Source organism: Pagrus pagrus (genome assembly GCF_965226575.1).
Source record: "Pagrus pagrus genome assembly, chromosome: 8".
Classification (NCBI taxonomy): domain Eukaryota; kingdom Metazoa; phylum Chordata; class Actinopteri; order Spariformes; family Sparidae; genus Pagrus; species Pagrus pagrus.
Window position 1 is genome coordinate 1,142,585 of NC_140192.1, and position 18,134 is coordinate 1,160,718.

At 42.3% G+C, this 18,134-nt stretch overlaps 1 protein-coding gene across 1 annotated transcript; it reads right to left on the reverse strand.

Moving 5' to 3' along the window:
• Positions 1-4,690: 4,690 nt before the first annotated feature.
• Positions 4,691-17,068, reverse strand: mfsd14bb (major facilitator superfamily domain containing 14Bb). Its single transcript, XM_084359557.1, has 12 exons — positions 16,787-17,068; positions 14,044-14,136; positions 12,689-12,751; positions 12,393-12,520; positions 9,304-9,418; positions 7,577-7,795; positions 7,150-7,263; positions 6,207-6,278; positions 5,708-5,820; positions 5,417-5,514; positions 5,126-5,268; positions 4,691-5,011 (listed from the first exon to the last, which is right to left on the reverse strand). Exons 1-12 carry the CDS (start codon positions 16,841-16,843, stop codon positions 4,781-4,783), a joined length of 1,446 nt encoding a protein of 481 aa, XP_084215683.1. The 5' UTR covers positions 16,844-17,068; the 3' UTR covers positions 4,691-4,780.
• Positions 17,069-18,134: the final 1,066 nt, after the last annotated feature.

The following is an 18,134-nucleotide window of genomic DNA, read 5'->3' on the forward strand; positions in this document are numbered from 1 at the left end:
TTATAGATATTATTCAAAATTATGTTCTTAACAAGATAAAAGCAAATGCACAACACGTAGACGTCGTTCAGCGTCTCTTTGTTTCTCTATAAAAACAGATATGAACATGAATGATTAGAGGCACACGTTCAGAGAAATTAAAGTGCAGCAATCAGCAAATGTTCTGCATCATGTACACGGGGGGGGGGGGGTCTGACTGCATACATTACTGCATCTGCTCTAATAATGATCAGCTAAATGAAAGTCTTCTCAGTAACCTTGTAGATTTATATTCAGCAACAAGTGCTGACGTACAAAAAGAGTCGAAAAAGCTTCTCTGTTCAGTCGTCATCGGTTCAGTTTCTGCCGTTTCCTGCGGCGGCCATGTTGTCGCTTCACGTCTCATCGGAAAGTCGAACTGAACCTCGTCTTTGTCAAATCGAAGGAAATCAAATCTCTTCTCAAAGACGGAGCTGATGGTTTCACCTTAGGTTGAAAACATTTTTTCTGCTCAAGTTTTGAAATGTTAAATGTCGTCTGAACACAAACCGCTGTTCAAAAAACTAAATTCAGTCTGCAGCTGGAGAGATCAAATCATATTAATATCAGTCAGAATTTCAGTACTTGACTTGTACCGAGTACAACCTCCCAGAGCCTGAGCTGATCGAGTTTTGAGCTTGCATTACTTCTACTAACCCTGACCCGACACCCGAAAAATTCTGGTATTAAAATTTGTTGTTGTATAAATGGAGAGAATTCAAAGTTGGCTCAGAACTACAGGGGGCAGAATAACCTCTGCTGGCTGCTGACGATACTCTGCTGTGGATATCTTCAAATTCTGTCCCTGTCTTACAAATTGCTCCTTTAAACGATCAACGGATTATCAAAATAGTTGCAGATAAATCTTCTGATAAGTTAATCGAATAATCGTTGTAGTCCGAGCAGAGAAAAGGTGAATTATACTTAGAACCAAACAAGATCTAAGAAAGTCCTTCCGATGGGACGTGAAGGCAGCTGCAACATAAAGACCAGAGACATACAGGAAGTAGTTCATAACACTGGTGGATTCTGGGAAATTGAGTAACAACTCTGCAGGGCTTCAGACTGTAGAAAAATATACTGTAGGTCCAGCTTTCTGTTTTGACATCATCTTTAAGAAGAAAATCAAACGTGGGACGAGATTAAAGTCTCATCGGGAAAAAAGAAGTTTTAACGAGCCGACTGGGCTCGAGGTTTAATAACGATAACACACATTAGATGTTTTAAAGATGAAGACACATTTTTAACGATCTGAATGAGGAGGTGAAACGTCTCCAGCTGTAACATGATTGTGCTTCATGAAGCTGCACACCATCATCTACCTCATCTTCATCATCAGGACACTCAGGTGTTTCTGTAGCTGTGACCTCACTGACGCTGCATTCAGGTCATGTTGGAGAAAAAAAAACTGAAAACAGCCAATCAGAGTGAAGCTATGAACCGACATCATCCAACATGGAGTTTTGGTTTCTTCTCTTGATCCGTCACAGCCACCGTCCAGTCAGAAGCTTGTACATCACACTAGATATAACTTGAGCTGGTCTTAAAGAAACAGATGATCTATAATGAATTCATGTAACGTCCTGATCAGATTTAACATCATCTGAGGATTAAAACTTCTAACAGTTAATAAACCCTGACAGAAAAATGTTCCTCCTGATTCAGCCACAGACTGCAGGTGGATAAAGATCACCGATACTCAGGTCTGTAACCAGACAGGAACACAGTCGGCCATTTTGTCTCAGTTCTAGACAACCGAGACGAGTCTGACTTCTTACAGACCCGATCAGACCTGGTATCAACATCCATCCTGAGTGAGCCGATCACACTGTTCAGCTCGGAGCCCGTCAGTTTATAAAGTGTCTCCAACTCAACAACTCACTAAACTGACACATTTGTTAAGGGAGTCTGGGGACAAAGAAGTCGCCTATACTGGTTACTGTTTAGTGTGTTTGTAAAATGTGACATGTTTAGATCAATAAAATGTTTCTTCTTTCATAAATTGAGTGTAAATGGTGAAATCAGTGTAAACAGTGTGTTCAAACAGCTGCTAAATGTTGGCAGGTAAGACTTTAGCACTTTAGACACAGAAGCAGACAGGCTGGTACAGCCATGCTGCCACAAACTGACACTTTTTACAAGGAAACAAACAACTTACTGTTTTCATTTAATGCTGAATTTACAACAAGGAGACAATGATTCAGAGTCTGTCGGAGTCGTTTCACAAAGTTTTTCTAAGTTTTAAATTAAGCATCAACTCTTTATATCGCTTGATTTGTTAAGGGAGTCTGGTGATGTTGGGGTTTCTAATGCTAAAAGAATGTGATTTGAGTGATTGGATCACAAATGTGTGTGTTTTGGGAGCACCACACCTCGAGCCGTCCTCCTGTGATCGGATCATTCAGGACAGATGCTGATATCAGGTCTGAACAGGTCAATAAAACATCTGGTGAATAAAAAAAGGCAAAAGTAACAAAAGACTAGAAACAGAAAATAAAAAAACATGGCACCTTTTGGTTCTCAACAACCTGCCGTGGTTCTACATCAAACTAAAGAACAGACGAGCATCATGTTCAACATGTTCACACAACATCAGTAACTGTGAGCGCTTGACTTGTTCTACCTGGAGTGGCAGGCGGGTGGGAGGAGCACGTTCAGATGAACCAGCCTGGGTTGAACAAACAGACTCAACACGCTTCAAGTATTTAAACACAAGAAGAAGAAGAAGAAGAAGAAGAAGAAGAAGAAGATGAGGAGACGTCGATACTGAAAATGATCTGATTAAATAAATCAAGCGTACGGAGCTGCAGGTGCCACCGAGGAAAAAATAACAAGTGAGCACGATTTCAAATCTTTCACCAGTTTTCTTTGAGATCCCATCAACAGATTTTACATGTAGGAGGTGAAATATAATGAGGATTCAGTAAATTGTGCCCACAAATAAGTTTTCTCCCTCCGTGACACCTTCAGGCTCCTCAAACGGTTTAAATCATTTTCTGAACAGATCGATGTTTCTGTTTCCTCTTCGAAACAGCTGGCGCGAGGATGATGTCACAGCTGGGCGGAGCTTGCATGTGCTCAGTGAGAGTGACTGCCATGTTGGCTGTTGTCGTAGTAACCTTTGAGTCTGTTGAAACTGTCCGTGTGGAGACAGGGTGAGGTTTGATACGAACACGCTGCCCCCTGCAGGCGACGACTTCCACTCTAATGAGTCGTATCCCACAATCCCGAGCAGCTCTGACATCACCGTCCTGATGGGAAGTTTCCATTAAAACAGTCAACTGTGCAGCTGTGCTGTGAATTCAACACACTGCTGGTCCTGTCCAGTGAGGAGCGCTTGATCTCCTGACCTCTGCAGGCCTGACGGGTGGAGTCAGGAGCAGCAGACACACAGAGGGAAGGCAAACTGACTCCAGAGCGTTTAGGCGGCGAGCAGACTGACGGCTTTGAAAAACATGGATAAAAAGAGTTGCTAGATGTCGATTATCATCAGATTTGTTGGATTATTTTGGCCTCAGTACGATGTTCGATCAATAATACTAAAAGTGCTTCAATGTACGATAGTTTGACCACTTTGCGACGCAGCATTAGTAGTTTTAGTTCTAGTTTACACCGTCTCATTTTATTTCATTTCCTGACATGATCAAGAGAGCAAAATATGGATCCTGCGTCTCACGTGACCTCTTTCCAACCAATCAGGTTTGACGCAGGCAAGGCGATGATTCATGAGCACGGCTGACGTTCAGACTGATGTATTCATGGACCCCCTACGATGCACCAGAGCTACATCAGTCTCAATATACTACTATTGGATCTTGCGGTTATGACTCATGTGGACATTTTACCCAAAATAAGACCATTTTAAGCCCCTTGTACGATGATACGTTTCCACACGTCACGTTCATCTTCATCAGATGAAGCAGGTTAAAGTTAACAGATGTGACTCTCATTCTTCTCAAAAGAGGAGCTCAAGTGGAAAAAGCACACGGTGTCTTCGTCACCTCCTCTTTCTCGCTGTGACTCCGCCCTCTCTTTACTGCCGTCCAACCAGCATTACAGATTAAAACAGATATACGCAGCTGAAAAAACAGCTGAGTGAACGTCCAAGTTGTGCTGGGCAATGTATTGATATTATATTGCTATTATTATATGAGACAATCTATCATCTTAGATTTTGGATATCATGAAGACAACGTTTTAGTTTCCAAGTCTGATTTTTGATACTTTCAAAAACAGAAACCAGAACCTGAAGGAGCAGATCAAATGTGAGTCCTGTGAGATATATTAATAGTGCGTTCATGTGCTGTCAGAACAAACAGAATAGCTTCTGACTGACGTGAAAGTCGGAGAAAGTTTGGCTTTTTTTTAACATTATCTGTAACCTTTGCTCTTCATTGTCAATCAAATACAGGAAACAGCTGTCGACAATTTGTTTAAATGCTCTGAGCGATAAAAGGCAGAAATTCCGACTAGACGCACACGAACACAACGAAGTTGGAAGAACGACTTCCCCAGTCACGTGAACGCAACATAACACCCGTCTGTAGCTAAATGAACAACTTCTCGTGAACATGTCGAAGTGAATAAAGCTCGTCAGTGAGCTCCCCGCCAAACGCCACTCGGCTCTTTTGTCTCAACAGTCTGGATCTGAAGGAAGTTAAAAGATAAAAAATAAAAGCTGAAATCCGTTTATTCTGAAGGGGGTGGGACTAGCAGACAGGGCTCAGGCCTCAGCGCCGTGATTGGCCGGGCCAGCTGTCAGTCACATGCTGCTGTCCTGTAGGAGTGGCTCGATGTCCTCCGTGTCACTGGTGGGCGTGGCCAGAGGGCTGGAGTTCTGAGTGTGAGCAGTGGAGGTGCTGCTGGACTTGCGGGCGGAGCAGGTCTTGACGTCGGCCAATCTGTGGTGCTCGGGGATGAAGATGGCGACGAGAAGAGCAAATAAGACGGCGCACGCTCCGAACAGGAAGGGAGGACCGGGGATCATCGACTTCTGTGACACGCACACACAGACAACATTTTTTAATTAACTTAAAGTGACCAGAGGCTACAGCTGTGTGTGTGTGTGTGTGTGTGTGTGTGTGTGTGTGTGTGTGTGTGTGTGTACCTCTATGCTCTGTGAGGGTCTTCCTGCTGCCGGCTCCATGTCGTTCAGCTCCACGTTGAAGAGGAAGAAGATGAAGCCGTAGAGAGCTGGACCCAAGCCATTACACAGACCTCTGATACCTGTGATCATCCCCTGGGCCACACCTGAGCGACAAGCACACAGACACACACACAGACACACACACACATACAAACAGTTAAAAAAGCTTAAAACATAGATGAAAAAACACACTCAGAGGAGGTGAGACAAAAGAACGATGATTCCTGTCGTCCTCCCTCCAGGTGTACTGACCTTGCTGGTCAGGTGAAGCACTGTGTGACACCAGAGCAGAGACTGCTGGGAAGGTGATGGAGGACATGGCTGCTACTGTTCCTGCTGCCCACATCATCCTGAACAGGACACACACAAACACTAAGTGAAGTGTGAGACAGCGACAAGCTGTTAACTCTCATTATTTTATGTGAGAGAAAACTGAAAAATACAATATCTATACTGCGAGAAAAGACTGTGAAACCATTTTAAATATTCAAAATGTACATCCAGTCAAATACCAGTGAAAACAGTCACAGTGTGTGAACTCACCAGGGTTCAGAGCCGAAGCCATACCAGGCCAGCTGGAGGAGCTGAAAGCCCAGACCCAGAAGAACTGTGTTCTTATTACCGATGGTCCTCATCAAAACACTGAGGAAGAGAGTCTGAAAGAGACAACAGAGAGAGAGATGTTACACAATGAATGAAATAATAATATTACATCTTGAAAAATTAAGATTCTAAAGAGCTCAAACATCAGAGAAATCCACAAAGGTTTTAACTGACAGCTACAGAAAATTAGGACACAATCATTTTAATTAGGCTGCGATTTATCTGAGAGAAAACATTATTTAATTACAAAGTATTTTAATGACACACTGGTGTAACTTGACTATTATAGTTGTCATGAGCAGTAGAAAATCTCTGCAGTCAACTGTTGTTCATTCATTATCAGCTGAACACATTTTATTTCGTATTCCCAGATAGTAAACAGTGAGGACCAGTTCTTTAACAAATCCTCCAAGATGGCGCCAGATGGTTGTTTGTGTACCTGAGCGACTATAGAGAGGATTCCCACCATGGCGATGAAGGCAGCGATGGCTGCAGGAGAAAACTCGATCACCTGAAATGCAGAACAAACCCTTCTGTCAGTGACACTCAAATAATCAACGACTGAAAACATCTAATCAATGAGGGGAGCTCAGAGGTTAAAGGAACAGTTCACCCAAACAGATAACTCAGTAATCGTCTCCTCCTGATGATATAAAGTCAGGCTCAGCCATCATCTCCTCCTGATGATATAAAGTCAGGCTCAGCCATCGTCTCCTCCTGATGATATAAAGTCAGGCTCAGTCATCATCTCCTCCTGATGATATAAAGTCAGGCTCAGTCATCGTCTCCTCCTGATGATATAAAGTCAGGCTCAGTCATCGTCTCCTCCTGATGATATAAAGTCAGGCTCAGTCATCATCTCCTCCTGATGATATAAAGTCAGGCTCAGTCATCATCTCCTCCTGATGATATAAAGTCAGGCTCAGCCATCATCTCCTCCTGATGATATAAAGTCAGGCTCAGCCATCGTCTCCTCCTGATGATATAAAGTCAGGTGAAGTCTCGTAGTCCACAGAACATTTCTGGAGCTTCACAGTAAAACAGAGTTGCAGCGTTCTGCTGAACACCTGAAGCAGCTGGAGATGATTTAAACATCAGATGTCTCCATGCAGCTCGTCTGCTGTAATTTTTAGTCTCCAGAAGCCCCGAGATCACAACCTGATCTGAGGAGATGTTATTTACATCCTTGACGTGCGGTCGAGCTCCTGCACCCACTTCAGACGAGTGAGCAGATAATGACTGAAATCTCATTTTTAGGGTGAACTGTTCCTTTAACAGCTCTGGTTTTTTGAGGAAATGGAATAAATTCTGTTCACCACAACATTTGTTAAACCAGTGCATGTGTGTGTGTGTGTGTGTGTGTGTGTGTGTGTGTGTGTGACCTGTCTCAGGTAGAGGAAGAAGCTGGAGTACTGTCCGGCCTCAGGCAGGTAGGACAGGAACACTGTGACACAGATCAGCAGCACTGTGCTGTCTTTCCCCACACGACGCAGAGACTGAACACACAAAACAAACAGCTGTCAACCCAACTCATCAATACAGCTGTCAATCAGTTAATCAAGCAATTAATGACCAGCTGACATCTGGCCGACACATTTTAACCTCTTCCATTCAGCCACAGATCAAAGATCACGGATCACAAATCATCTGTTTTATCTTTATGAACACTTTATTCTTGTTTTCTGACTTCTGTTTAGTTTCCTCCCTCCTCCTTTGACCCTCTGTGTGATGAGGTCAGCTGGTTAAAATAAACCATACATGACCTTTGACCCCGTGATGTCACACTGTGGCGTTTCAGTCTATACTCACGGCGAAGGGGTCAGCCTGCTCCCAGGAGATGGGGAAGCCCCAGGACGTCAGACGCATCTTGTCCGGCAGTGACTCTGGCACGACGAAGAACACGAAGGCAATGTCAGCCACGGCGATCACCGTGGCGATCAGGACCACCAGACTGTCACCGTACTGCGCCGACAGGTAGGCCCCGATGGCCGGGCTCGTCACCAGACTGGCTGCGAAGGTCGCAGAGACCTGAAGAGACAAAAACAGACGTGAGGAACCAGAACGCTTAAAGCTTCACCTACGTTTAATGTGCCCTCAACACAGACTGACAGGACCGTTACCTGTCAGCCCTCAACACAGTCTGACAGGACCGTTACCTGTCAGCCCTCAACACTGTCTGACAGGACCGTTACCTGTCAGCCCTCAACACAGTCTGACAGGACCGTTACCTGTCAGCCCTCAACACAGTCTGACAGGACCGTTACCTGTCAGCCCTCAACACAGTCTGACAGGACCGTTACCTGTCAGCCCTCAACACAGTCTGACAGGACCGTTACCTGTCAGCCCTCAACACTGTCTGACAGGACCGTTACCTGTCAGCCCTCAACACAGTCTGACAGGACCGTTACCTGTCAGCCCTCAACATTCATTTTCTTTGACTGAATAACCTCAACCTCATCTGAGTGCTCAACACAGTGGCGACTGCATTGTTCCCAAGTGTACAACATCATTTGGACAGTCTGCCTTCTCAGTAAAAGGGGTTAACCTATGGAACACTTTACCCACTCACCTGAAACTGGAGACTGATACAAACTCTTTTAACAGAGGACTAAAAGCATGGCCAGAAGCAAAACAACAATGCTCACATGTATAAATATGGACTTTTTCATTGTTACTATTATTACTGTTACGATTATGATTTCTGTTTGCTCAATCTCCTTTCATTGATCTTGTGCTCTGTATTTTTAGATTTGTATGCTACTGTTGTGATGTTGTGTCATGCACTTGGTTTTATCTCATACTGTTGATAATGTGCTCTGTGCTTTTAGAATAGCCGCCTATGGACTGGTGTTGAAAATTAGCACATGTGCTAAACACACCCAAGCAAAGCATGTCCACTGGAACAGTCTCAATGTATTTGTGATGTCCATATAAAATAAATAAACATATATACATACATACATACATACTGAGATCTAAACTGAGGGGCAGAAGCAGCCATTTAAAACATCGGAAAAAATACGTTTGACATTAAATTTATAATTTGAAGCCAGTAACCAGTGAGGTAAAATACACTTAATATACTACACATGTACTTTGGTAGAGAGTGTGTCAGCAGATTGTGTAGATGATGACATATTAGTCTCTACACCTTCACATAAAACACAAAGTCAACTCAAACAGTCCATTTCTACTTGTACTTCCTGTGACCCTGGTTCACTGCAGATCTCCATAATAGCAGGAAACACCAAACATAACCTCCATTATACACACACACAATGTGCTGTTACAGTGAGCACATGGTCTACAGTGCTGCTCCATTATGTTGACGTGTTTATATAACACTGAGTCAGGTATCTGTTAGCTGTGAGCTACACCAGCTTCATCTTTAAACCTGAGACTTTTCTTTGTTTCTTTTCTCTAAATTTAGTGTTTCGCTAAAGTCACTTCCTGTAATAGTGAGTGTTATGTTTCACACCCTGTAGTCGCGACTAACAGGCTGACTGATGATATCCGCAGTATGAAGCTGTAGTTACCAGTCCGTAGGCTGTGCTCCTCTCGTGCTCCTCTGTGATGTCGGCGACGTAGGCGAAGATCACCGAGAAGGTCACAGCGAAAATCCCTGAGACTGAAATCAGAGCAAAATACCACCTGCACACACAGACAGACAGGAAACAACAGCTCAGACACACATTATACATACATTACATATACATACACACATTAAACACAGCAGGACAACAGCTTCATACTCAGGACGTCTTGATTCTGAAGTATTTCTGCTTTAAAGAGCGGTGTCATTTCTAATAACTGTCCAGAACAGAGTTGATGTTCAGATGATTAGAAATTCCTTTAATTTACAACAATTTACAGAACGCAATAAACGTGATGAGTGATTAAATAAATACAACTTTTAATCTTTTTTTAGGCATTTGCTTTTAAAGTGATGCATTAAACTGTATATTAAAAGGAGAATAACCATCATGAAAAGCTGCAACAACTAATCAACTAGTCCACTGACAGAAAAATAACTGGGAAGGACTTTTGTTAACAAATGAATTGTTGAAGTCATTTTTCAAGCATAATTTCCTTTCGATGGTTCTCGACTCTCAAATTATTGAATTTACAGCTTTTCAAATCATGGTATTTGGATTTTCTTTGGACATTTCATGATGTCTGATGGTTATTTTTTATAGAGCAGACGATTCAATAACACAATAATCGTCACATTAATTGATGCATTACTTATTTTCAGTAAGTTGCATGAAGTAAGATGACAAAACAAAATGACAGCCATCCTGTGAGCTTCTGCAGCAGCTGATTCACACTAATGTTTTATAATCAGTGGTACAGAAGTTTCTTTGGATCCTGGAAAACTTTGAACTAACAGAAAAATAGCAGTTTAACTGGGAGAGTTTGTGAAACGTGATGCACAAACATGTGACTGATCTGAGCATCATGAAGTGAGCTGATATCAGCTGACCGTCAGCCTACAGCCTGATGTGACGGAGCTTCAGCCGTCTTTAAATTCTAACAAACAGAGATTTTAAAGACGCATTTTCTGTCTGATGAGAAAATTTGTTTTTATATAAATGTTTTTTAAATGAAGCTGTGAAATAGATATTACGTACAGTTCTACACGTACAAGTCTTATAAGGATCCTGAACAGTGTTCGTGTTTCGTGAAGTTTTCCGACAAACTCTCTCCATGTTGAACACATGAACACTGTAGTTTTGCCGGGCTGTGAGAGCAGCAGGAGAGGAAAGTGTGTTTGAATGCTCTGCCTGTTTTCTGATCTCTGCTCTGCAGCTTTCAGGCTGATCTGCTCACATGAACAACATGTGACTGTTCACACAGCAGAGCCTCCAACAGCTCTGAGATCAGACTTGTAACTAACTGGTATTTTACATGGTTTTCCAGATTTTTGGAAGAGGTGCATGTATTTGGTGACAAATTTACACTTCTCAGGAAAATGTGCAATTTCATAGTATTGTGGACCATTATAACTACCAGAGCAGGGAACAGAAAGTTGGAAAAACTTGAGCAGAAACCTAAAAACTTGCTAAAGAAGTCTCAAGAGGGTCATTTAGTCAGTTTAGATCCTTTCCATATTGATTTTACATTCCTATTAACGGCAGGGAAAACAGTGTTTTGATTATCGATTAATGTTGATCATCTTCTCCTAATTATTCAAAAATAGTGACTTATGTCCAAGGAGACGTCATTTTAATGTCTTGTTTTGTCCAACCAACAGTCAAACAGATTCAGTTTACTGTGACAGAGAGGAGAAAATCCTCCTTCTTACAAAATGACTTAAAACAATTAAATCATCATCATAGAAGCAGATTCATGTTCAGTTGATATAATGATCGATTAATCCCTGCAGCTCTACATCTGCAGGCCTCAAATCTACACAGCAATTAATAATCCGGACAAACATCACATTTTTTTCAGGGTGTCTACAGAAATAAGTTAAACTAGACTTAGACTCTTTAAGACCTTTTTAATAACACTTTATATGAAATTTAAGACCAAACCTGCGCTGGAAATACACACCAAACGTGATCAAATAAATAAATAAATAAATAAATAAGATAATAAGATTATCATTATTAATTATTAATATTAGCATACTGGTGTAGCATGCTAAGAGGCTTCACACACAGGTCCTGAACATCAGCTGTTCGGTCTCATCTAATATTAAATCAGATTTAATCAAATATTATATTTTTTAACATATGATTTTGAATCTCTTAGGATTTTGAACTGTTGTTCTGACAAAACGAAACATTTTAAGACATCAATTTGGATTCCAATCAGCAGATTAATCAATAAGCATATTGGATGTTAGTTGCAGCTCTGGTCTAAAAACAGGAGACACGTCACTGCACAGAATAACAGAAGAAGCAGCAATATAATGAGTCTGCAGTGTAACCTGATCTGATCTGATGTCAGCGGATCACTTTTGAATTATTTCCAGGAACAAACTGACTTCAGCACAAATCACAGTGAGAGCACTTACACAGGAGATAATGACTTCTAAGTTAAATAGGATTTAGACTCCAGCCCGGATGACTGGGAAAAAATCTGATATCGATCTACATAAATATGTATACTAGAGGTGCACCAGTACATGTACTGGTCCTGCACCTTCTCGGTACAGACCCACATTCTTGTTCCTGCAGTCTTATGGTGGATTGTCATACAGTGAGAGCAATAAAGTGAATTTCCCCAGTGACAGATCAATAAAGTCTTATCTTATGACATCAGTGCACTCAAACAGTAAACTTCACTGGAATTTAATGATTATATATGAGCCAAAGAAACTTTTTTCTCCATAATCTTCTGTAAAGAAACTGAAATACAGGACACAAATGTAACAACAAAGAGGATTGAGCTGCACAGAAGCGCAAGAATAATCAACACTGAAGTAATAAACCTGACATAAGAGTTCGAAAGAATCTTAAGTTTAACATACAATGCTCAAACTGTGAAGGACATACAAAATAGTTAATGATGTTAAAGTTCAGCTCAAACTTTGCTCATACATCGTCTGCGTCTGTCACCTCACACTCCTGTCAGACAGAGAAGAAGGTAGGAAATGTTTGCACACAGTTGGACTCACCAGGGGCTGATCCTCATGAAGGGGATGGGGGCGCAGGTGAAGAAAACAGTCATGAGGAGGAAGGACTTCCTGCCCCAGATATCTGACAGTGCACCAATCAGAGGAGCTGACAGGAACGACAGGAAGCCCTGAGCAGGAACACAGAGAAATGTTAGTGAACTCTGTGTGTGTGTGTGTGTGTGTGTGTGTGTGTGTGTGTGTGTGTGTGTGTGTGTGTGTGTGTGTGTGTGTGTGTGTGTGTGTGTGTGTGTGTGTGTGTGTGTGTGTGTGTGCGCGTGCAGTGAAACAGGTCCGACCTTCACTCCCTGAACGAGGCCGTTCATCAGGAAGGTGTGCTGAGGGAACGTCTCATGGAGGACCTGAAAACACAACACAAGGTCACATCTCAGTCTCCTGATAATAACACACACACAGTACATTCTCTCTCTCACACACACACTTCTGTGCCACAAATGATTGTAGAGCATGTTAAAGAGCATCTTAATGATTCAGTTGTGTGACTAATGAAGAAAATGGACCAGGGGAATGAATTAGTTATCATGTGTCTGACACATAATGTCCTCTGCTGCTGACATGATACAGACTCTGATACAGCTGCTGTATCAGATGCTGAAGGACGAACAGACGAGAACAAAAGGGTCCATGTTGTGCGGTTATTGTTTGATTTAAAGGAAGAGTTCACCCTCTTTAAGATGAAATCTTCAGCAGTGCACACCATGTGAAGTGGGTGCACTCGGCTGTAAACAACATCTTTTCAGATCAGGTTGTGATCTCTGGGCTTCTGGAGACTAAAAATTACAGCAGACGAGCTGCATGGAGACATCTGATGTTTGAATCATCTCCAGCTGCTTCAGGTGTTCAGCAGAACGCTGCAACTCTGTTTTACTGTGAAGCTCCAGAAATGTTCTGTGGACTACGAGACTTCACCTGACTTTATATCATCAGGAGGAGACGATGACTGAGCCTGACTTTATATCATCAGGAGGAGACGATGACTGAGTCTGACTTTATATCATCAGGAGGAGATGATGACTGAGTCTGACTTTATATCATCAGGAGGAGATGATGACTGAGCCTGACTTTATATCATCAGGAGGAGACGATGACTGAGCCTGACTTTATATCATCAGGAGGAGACGATGACTGAGCCTGACTTTATATCATCAGGAGGAGACGATGGCTGAGCCTGACTTTATATCATCAGGAGGAGATGATGACTGAGTTTAGATTTTTGGGGTGAACGTTCTCTTAAAGTGCAATTTATCACGACATTCAAGTGTCGTTTCCAGCAAACGCTGAAGAGCATTAACTGTCTGCTGTGGCTCAGCTAGGAAACTGTCTGTAGAAACACAAAGAGGGACTTCAGCACTAACTGACTTGAGGTTTAGACGACTGAAGATTGAGATGGACAGCAGGAACAACTATAGCAACCAATAACCATTTCAGTGTACTTATGTGAGCACTTGGAAATATGCAGACTTTTCATAATAGTAATAAGTTTATTTATAGAGCACATTACAAGCGCAGACATCCCAAAGTGCTCCACAAAAGAAATAAAGAAAACAAGAGACAGCATAATAAAGAAGGACTCAGCGATGCAGAAGCTAAACATTCAGCTGATCGTCGTGTGTTTAGATGTGTGTGTCCTCACGGTCAGCATGGGCGTGGTCAGCAGCCCCCAGGCGAAGAACTCCAGGAAGATCACCACCACCGCATGAGTCACTCTGGCTCGGCCGCGGCCGTGCTGCGGCGAGAAGGGAGACTCAAACAATAAGAACTCATCTGTGGGAAGTAACCTCACTTCCTGTACAACCTGATCACCACTCAGGTCTTCTACCAGCAGATAACACCAGCATGATGACTGCCTGTTTACATCAGGGAGTGTTGGATCTGACCTTTGACCTCACTACTGTTTTCTCATTTATGTGATTCAGAAACATTTTCAACTGCTGTTCTCAGGATATCAGTTAAGGATGCACCATGTATATCAGACTGATGAATTATCAGCCCATTATTGGAAAATGTATATTATCGGCTATTTATCGGTATCAGTAAGAAGAGGTGAGCCTGTTGTGGCCATGACATCAAACTGCTGCACCCGAACAGAACCAAACATGTTGTCGATGGTGTGGAGGGTTTTTAAAGTTTCACAGGAGGACGACATGACTGCATCTTGTGACTCTTATTCCAAAACAGTTCAGAAAGGAGGGGACAAAGTCTATGAGCTGTAAACGGTAAATGATTATTAAAGGTTTGGAAAATTAAATCATTCGTTTGAGCGAACATCCGAGCCTTTCTCAGGCTCAGATTTACATAAACAAATTATTAAGAACTTTTTTACATTACAAGAATGTGAAATGATCAGTTATCTCATGAGTATCCATCAGAAGTAGAGGTGGGAAAATTTCTCGATCATAAAGATGCATCGCGATGAGGACGCAGAAGATTCTGCATCGATGCAGAGACCGCAGAATCAGTAGTCTGCAGATTATGTTAATTGTTGATTGTCCGGCCTGAGCTGGACAATAAAGTTACGTTGCGATGTTGCTCCCATGCTTTGAATTGTGGGCGGACATTAGGCGAACGTTACTTATGTGGGAGGCACGTATGTTGGAGGGAGGCAAAGATCATCTGAGTGATAAAAAAAACTCACCTCATATTTTTTATAACGGACATTTTATTTATTTATTTATTATTTATTTATTTATTTCGGCATGTTATTAGACAGTCATCATCACACATCATCTTAGTTAAAAATCAGGTAGTACACATGGCCGAAAGGGAAAGCGGGAGAAGCAGATGCTTATCTAGTCCCGCCCCCGTTGCCCACAGAATACATTATTTCCACAAGTTATATTTCTTTTGTGGGGACATGTTGGATTTTATGAATTTGCTGGGCGGCACAAACTGGACCAGACTTCTGCCTCACAACAATTACTAATCAGGTTGGCCAAATTAGCCTGACGCTATTGCTGCAGCCATAAATAATAACTGTTACAGCAGCCCAGCTAATCAGCCAAGATCCACGGAGGCGCTGTCAATTCTGCCGTCCAACTCTGAGAGGTGTGTAACAGCCAATAAATGCCACATCTTAAAGCTGCCACAACAAAACATTATTATTGTAGATTACAACAAACGTGTGAGACACTGCAGACGGATGCATGTTTTGTTTATGTATTGAAAAGATGCAGCTTTTATTTGTAGACTGCTGTAGTCTGAGTATTGGAGGGACTTATGAATAAAAGGCGAATTTAAATGATGAATAGCCATGTGCGGTAATATAGACCATTGAGGATGCCGTACACCGAGACGCATCGAGAATCGTTTTAATTTGTTGACAGCTGAATCTTAATCGAATCGAATCATGTGGCCGGTGAAGATTCACACCTCTAATGATAAGCAGGTAATTGTCTGTTATCGATATTAGCTGGAAAAAAACAAAAACAAATTGTGCATCCTTAATATCAGATAAAGTTGCATTACTTTCGACTAAAGACAAACAGCAGACAGCAGTATAATAAGTGAGAGCTCCAGGCCAAACATAGTTCAGAAATCTGTCAAGTTAACGTGAAGTCAAAATGAAACTACCTTTGGGCTGCTCCACAGAAAATGAATCTGAAACCTTTTTTCTGTTATTTATCAGACAAACACATTGATCATTCTTTGGTTTCAGACTGATGGTCGCTTTGGACTCAACCGGTCCTGTAACCTGCCGGCTGAATGACTGAGAAGGTTTATTGCAGACATGTATTTGCATGATGCCTCTACTGAAAGATCAGCACTCCATAAACTACTTTGCGAGCCTACACATTACAGCAGAGCCTCATTCAGTAACACAGAACCACACTGTTCCGATCATTTCACTCATGAGCTGCTGGAAAATGTTTAACTAACATGAGGAACCAGCGGAGGAATCGATTACATGGGTATTTATCAGAAGAAGTTACCGTGAAACCACTGAACGCTGCTGTTCCGGCTCCTGTTTACGTTTGTCGTCAAACATGGCAGACATGAACAAACTGTACTCAGGTAACATGAGTACGTTCCTTCCATTTATCGGACAGGAAACACCGTGAAACACCCCTGAGATAGTTTTATGGTTTACTTTAAGTAGCTAGCGTTAACATGAGCTAACGCTAGCTAATGTTAGCTAAATGAAAGAATTACCGGTTGGCGTTACCTCACATTCTTGACGGCTAACGTAGCTACTGGCGTTCGTGTTAATCTAAAGCTAGCAGCGCCAAACCAACGGACACGACCTCTTTATTGTTTAACAGTTGTCCGTCCATCAAAGTCCAGCCACTGTCAACTGTTTTATTCATTGGTTTTATTTCAAATGGACGTTTTTCGCTCAGACCAACATTAGCCGACGATGCTAGCTAACTACTACTCACCGAGCTCCGGACCAACATGATGTCGTTGGCCTCGGTCGCTGTTTTCTCCAGGTTCATCTCACATCTTGCCGTAACGATTCTCACATCAAGTTCGAGTTGCTCAGCATCCTCCTGAGGTTTCTCCGTCTCTTCCAGGGTGTCCCGCTGAGTGAATTGTAACTACGTGTCTGTGCTATCATGGACTTCTACTAAAGTCAACGCGCTAACGGAGCGCTGCCTGTGAGTGACGGGCGGCTTGGCTTTCGGTTTTTACCAAAAATTCCTCTGCTCTGATTGTAATTTAACAGTCTGTGAGTTTGTTTTCACTAACGGGGTGTTCCGAGTGAGCGGTGCTGTCGTTCATGTAGTCTGTTGCCACATATAAGGGCCTAAACACCGCCCTCGTGGGCCATCTCTGAGATTAAAAACCAACGCGCTTTCCCCGGTGCGCGTTGCCTCCATGTGACGTTAAACTGTGAGCTGCTCCCAGATCAGCTCTGAATCAGGGTCGGCTCTCCACCTCACAGCTGACGGCTGACTGATCTGACTCTGGGTCAGCTCTCACATCTACACCCTGCTTCTGTGCACAGCGCGCCCCCTGCTGTGCCGCTGCTCGCACTACAATGCAGAGGATGTTTTATTAGCTTAGCAGCGTCTGAAGCTAACGGCGTCGCTACATTTTTAAATGTCAGCGCACCAACGGGCCAAATACTGTTCTTATTTAACTGACTCTGGTGTTACGGCTCGATCTGTGACAAAAACAGGTCAACAGATAATCCCAGTATTTGGCAGGAAGGACCAACAGCAAATCGCGCCGCCAACATTCGCCTGGATCACTATTTGGCAAGAGGGAGAAAGGCGGGACTCGTCGGTGGAAGAATTTTTGGCTTCAACGCAAACTGAACAACAACCCGCGTCAAGAGAGCCGCCATGATGAATGACGCTTCCGGTCAGAGTGTTGTAAAATAAAAGCCCGTTACAAGCAATATATGCATATATAGGTGTGTATGTATTTCTGTATATGTTCTATATTAACTGTACATACTGTTTAGTATATCGAATTGTATATAGTTAGATGGGAGCGTACGAAGGTACACAGGTTCAGGAATGGAAGTTTGAATTGGAAAGCTGGATGGAAACTGATTATGATTAATGACTGAGTTGTGAAGAAAGGGTATAAATAATGTAAATAAGTATATATATCCTCCTACTCCTTTTCAGGCATGTCAATGCTTGTTAATGGGGTCTATTTCTAATATTATTATTAACATGCTTTTCATTTCATTTTGCTTGTTGAACTAATTTAACTTTTTGTTTTGTTTTGTTTCACATGTCTGAAATAAATTTGCATTCATTCATTAATTTACTC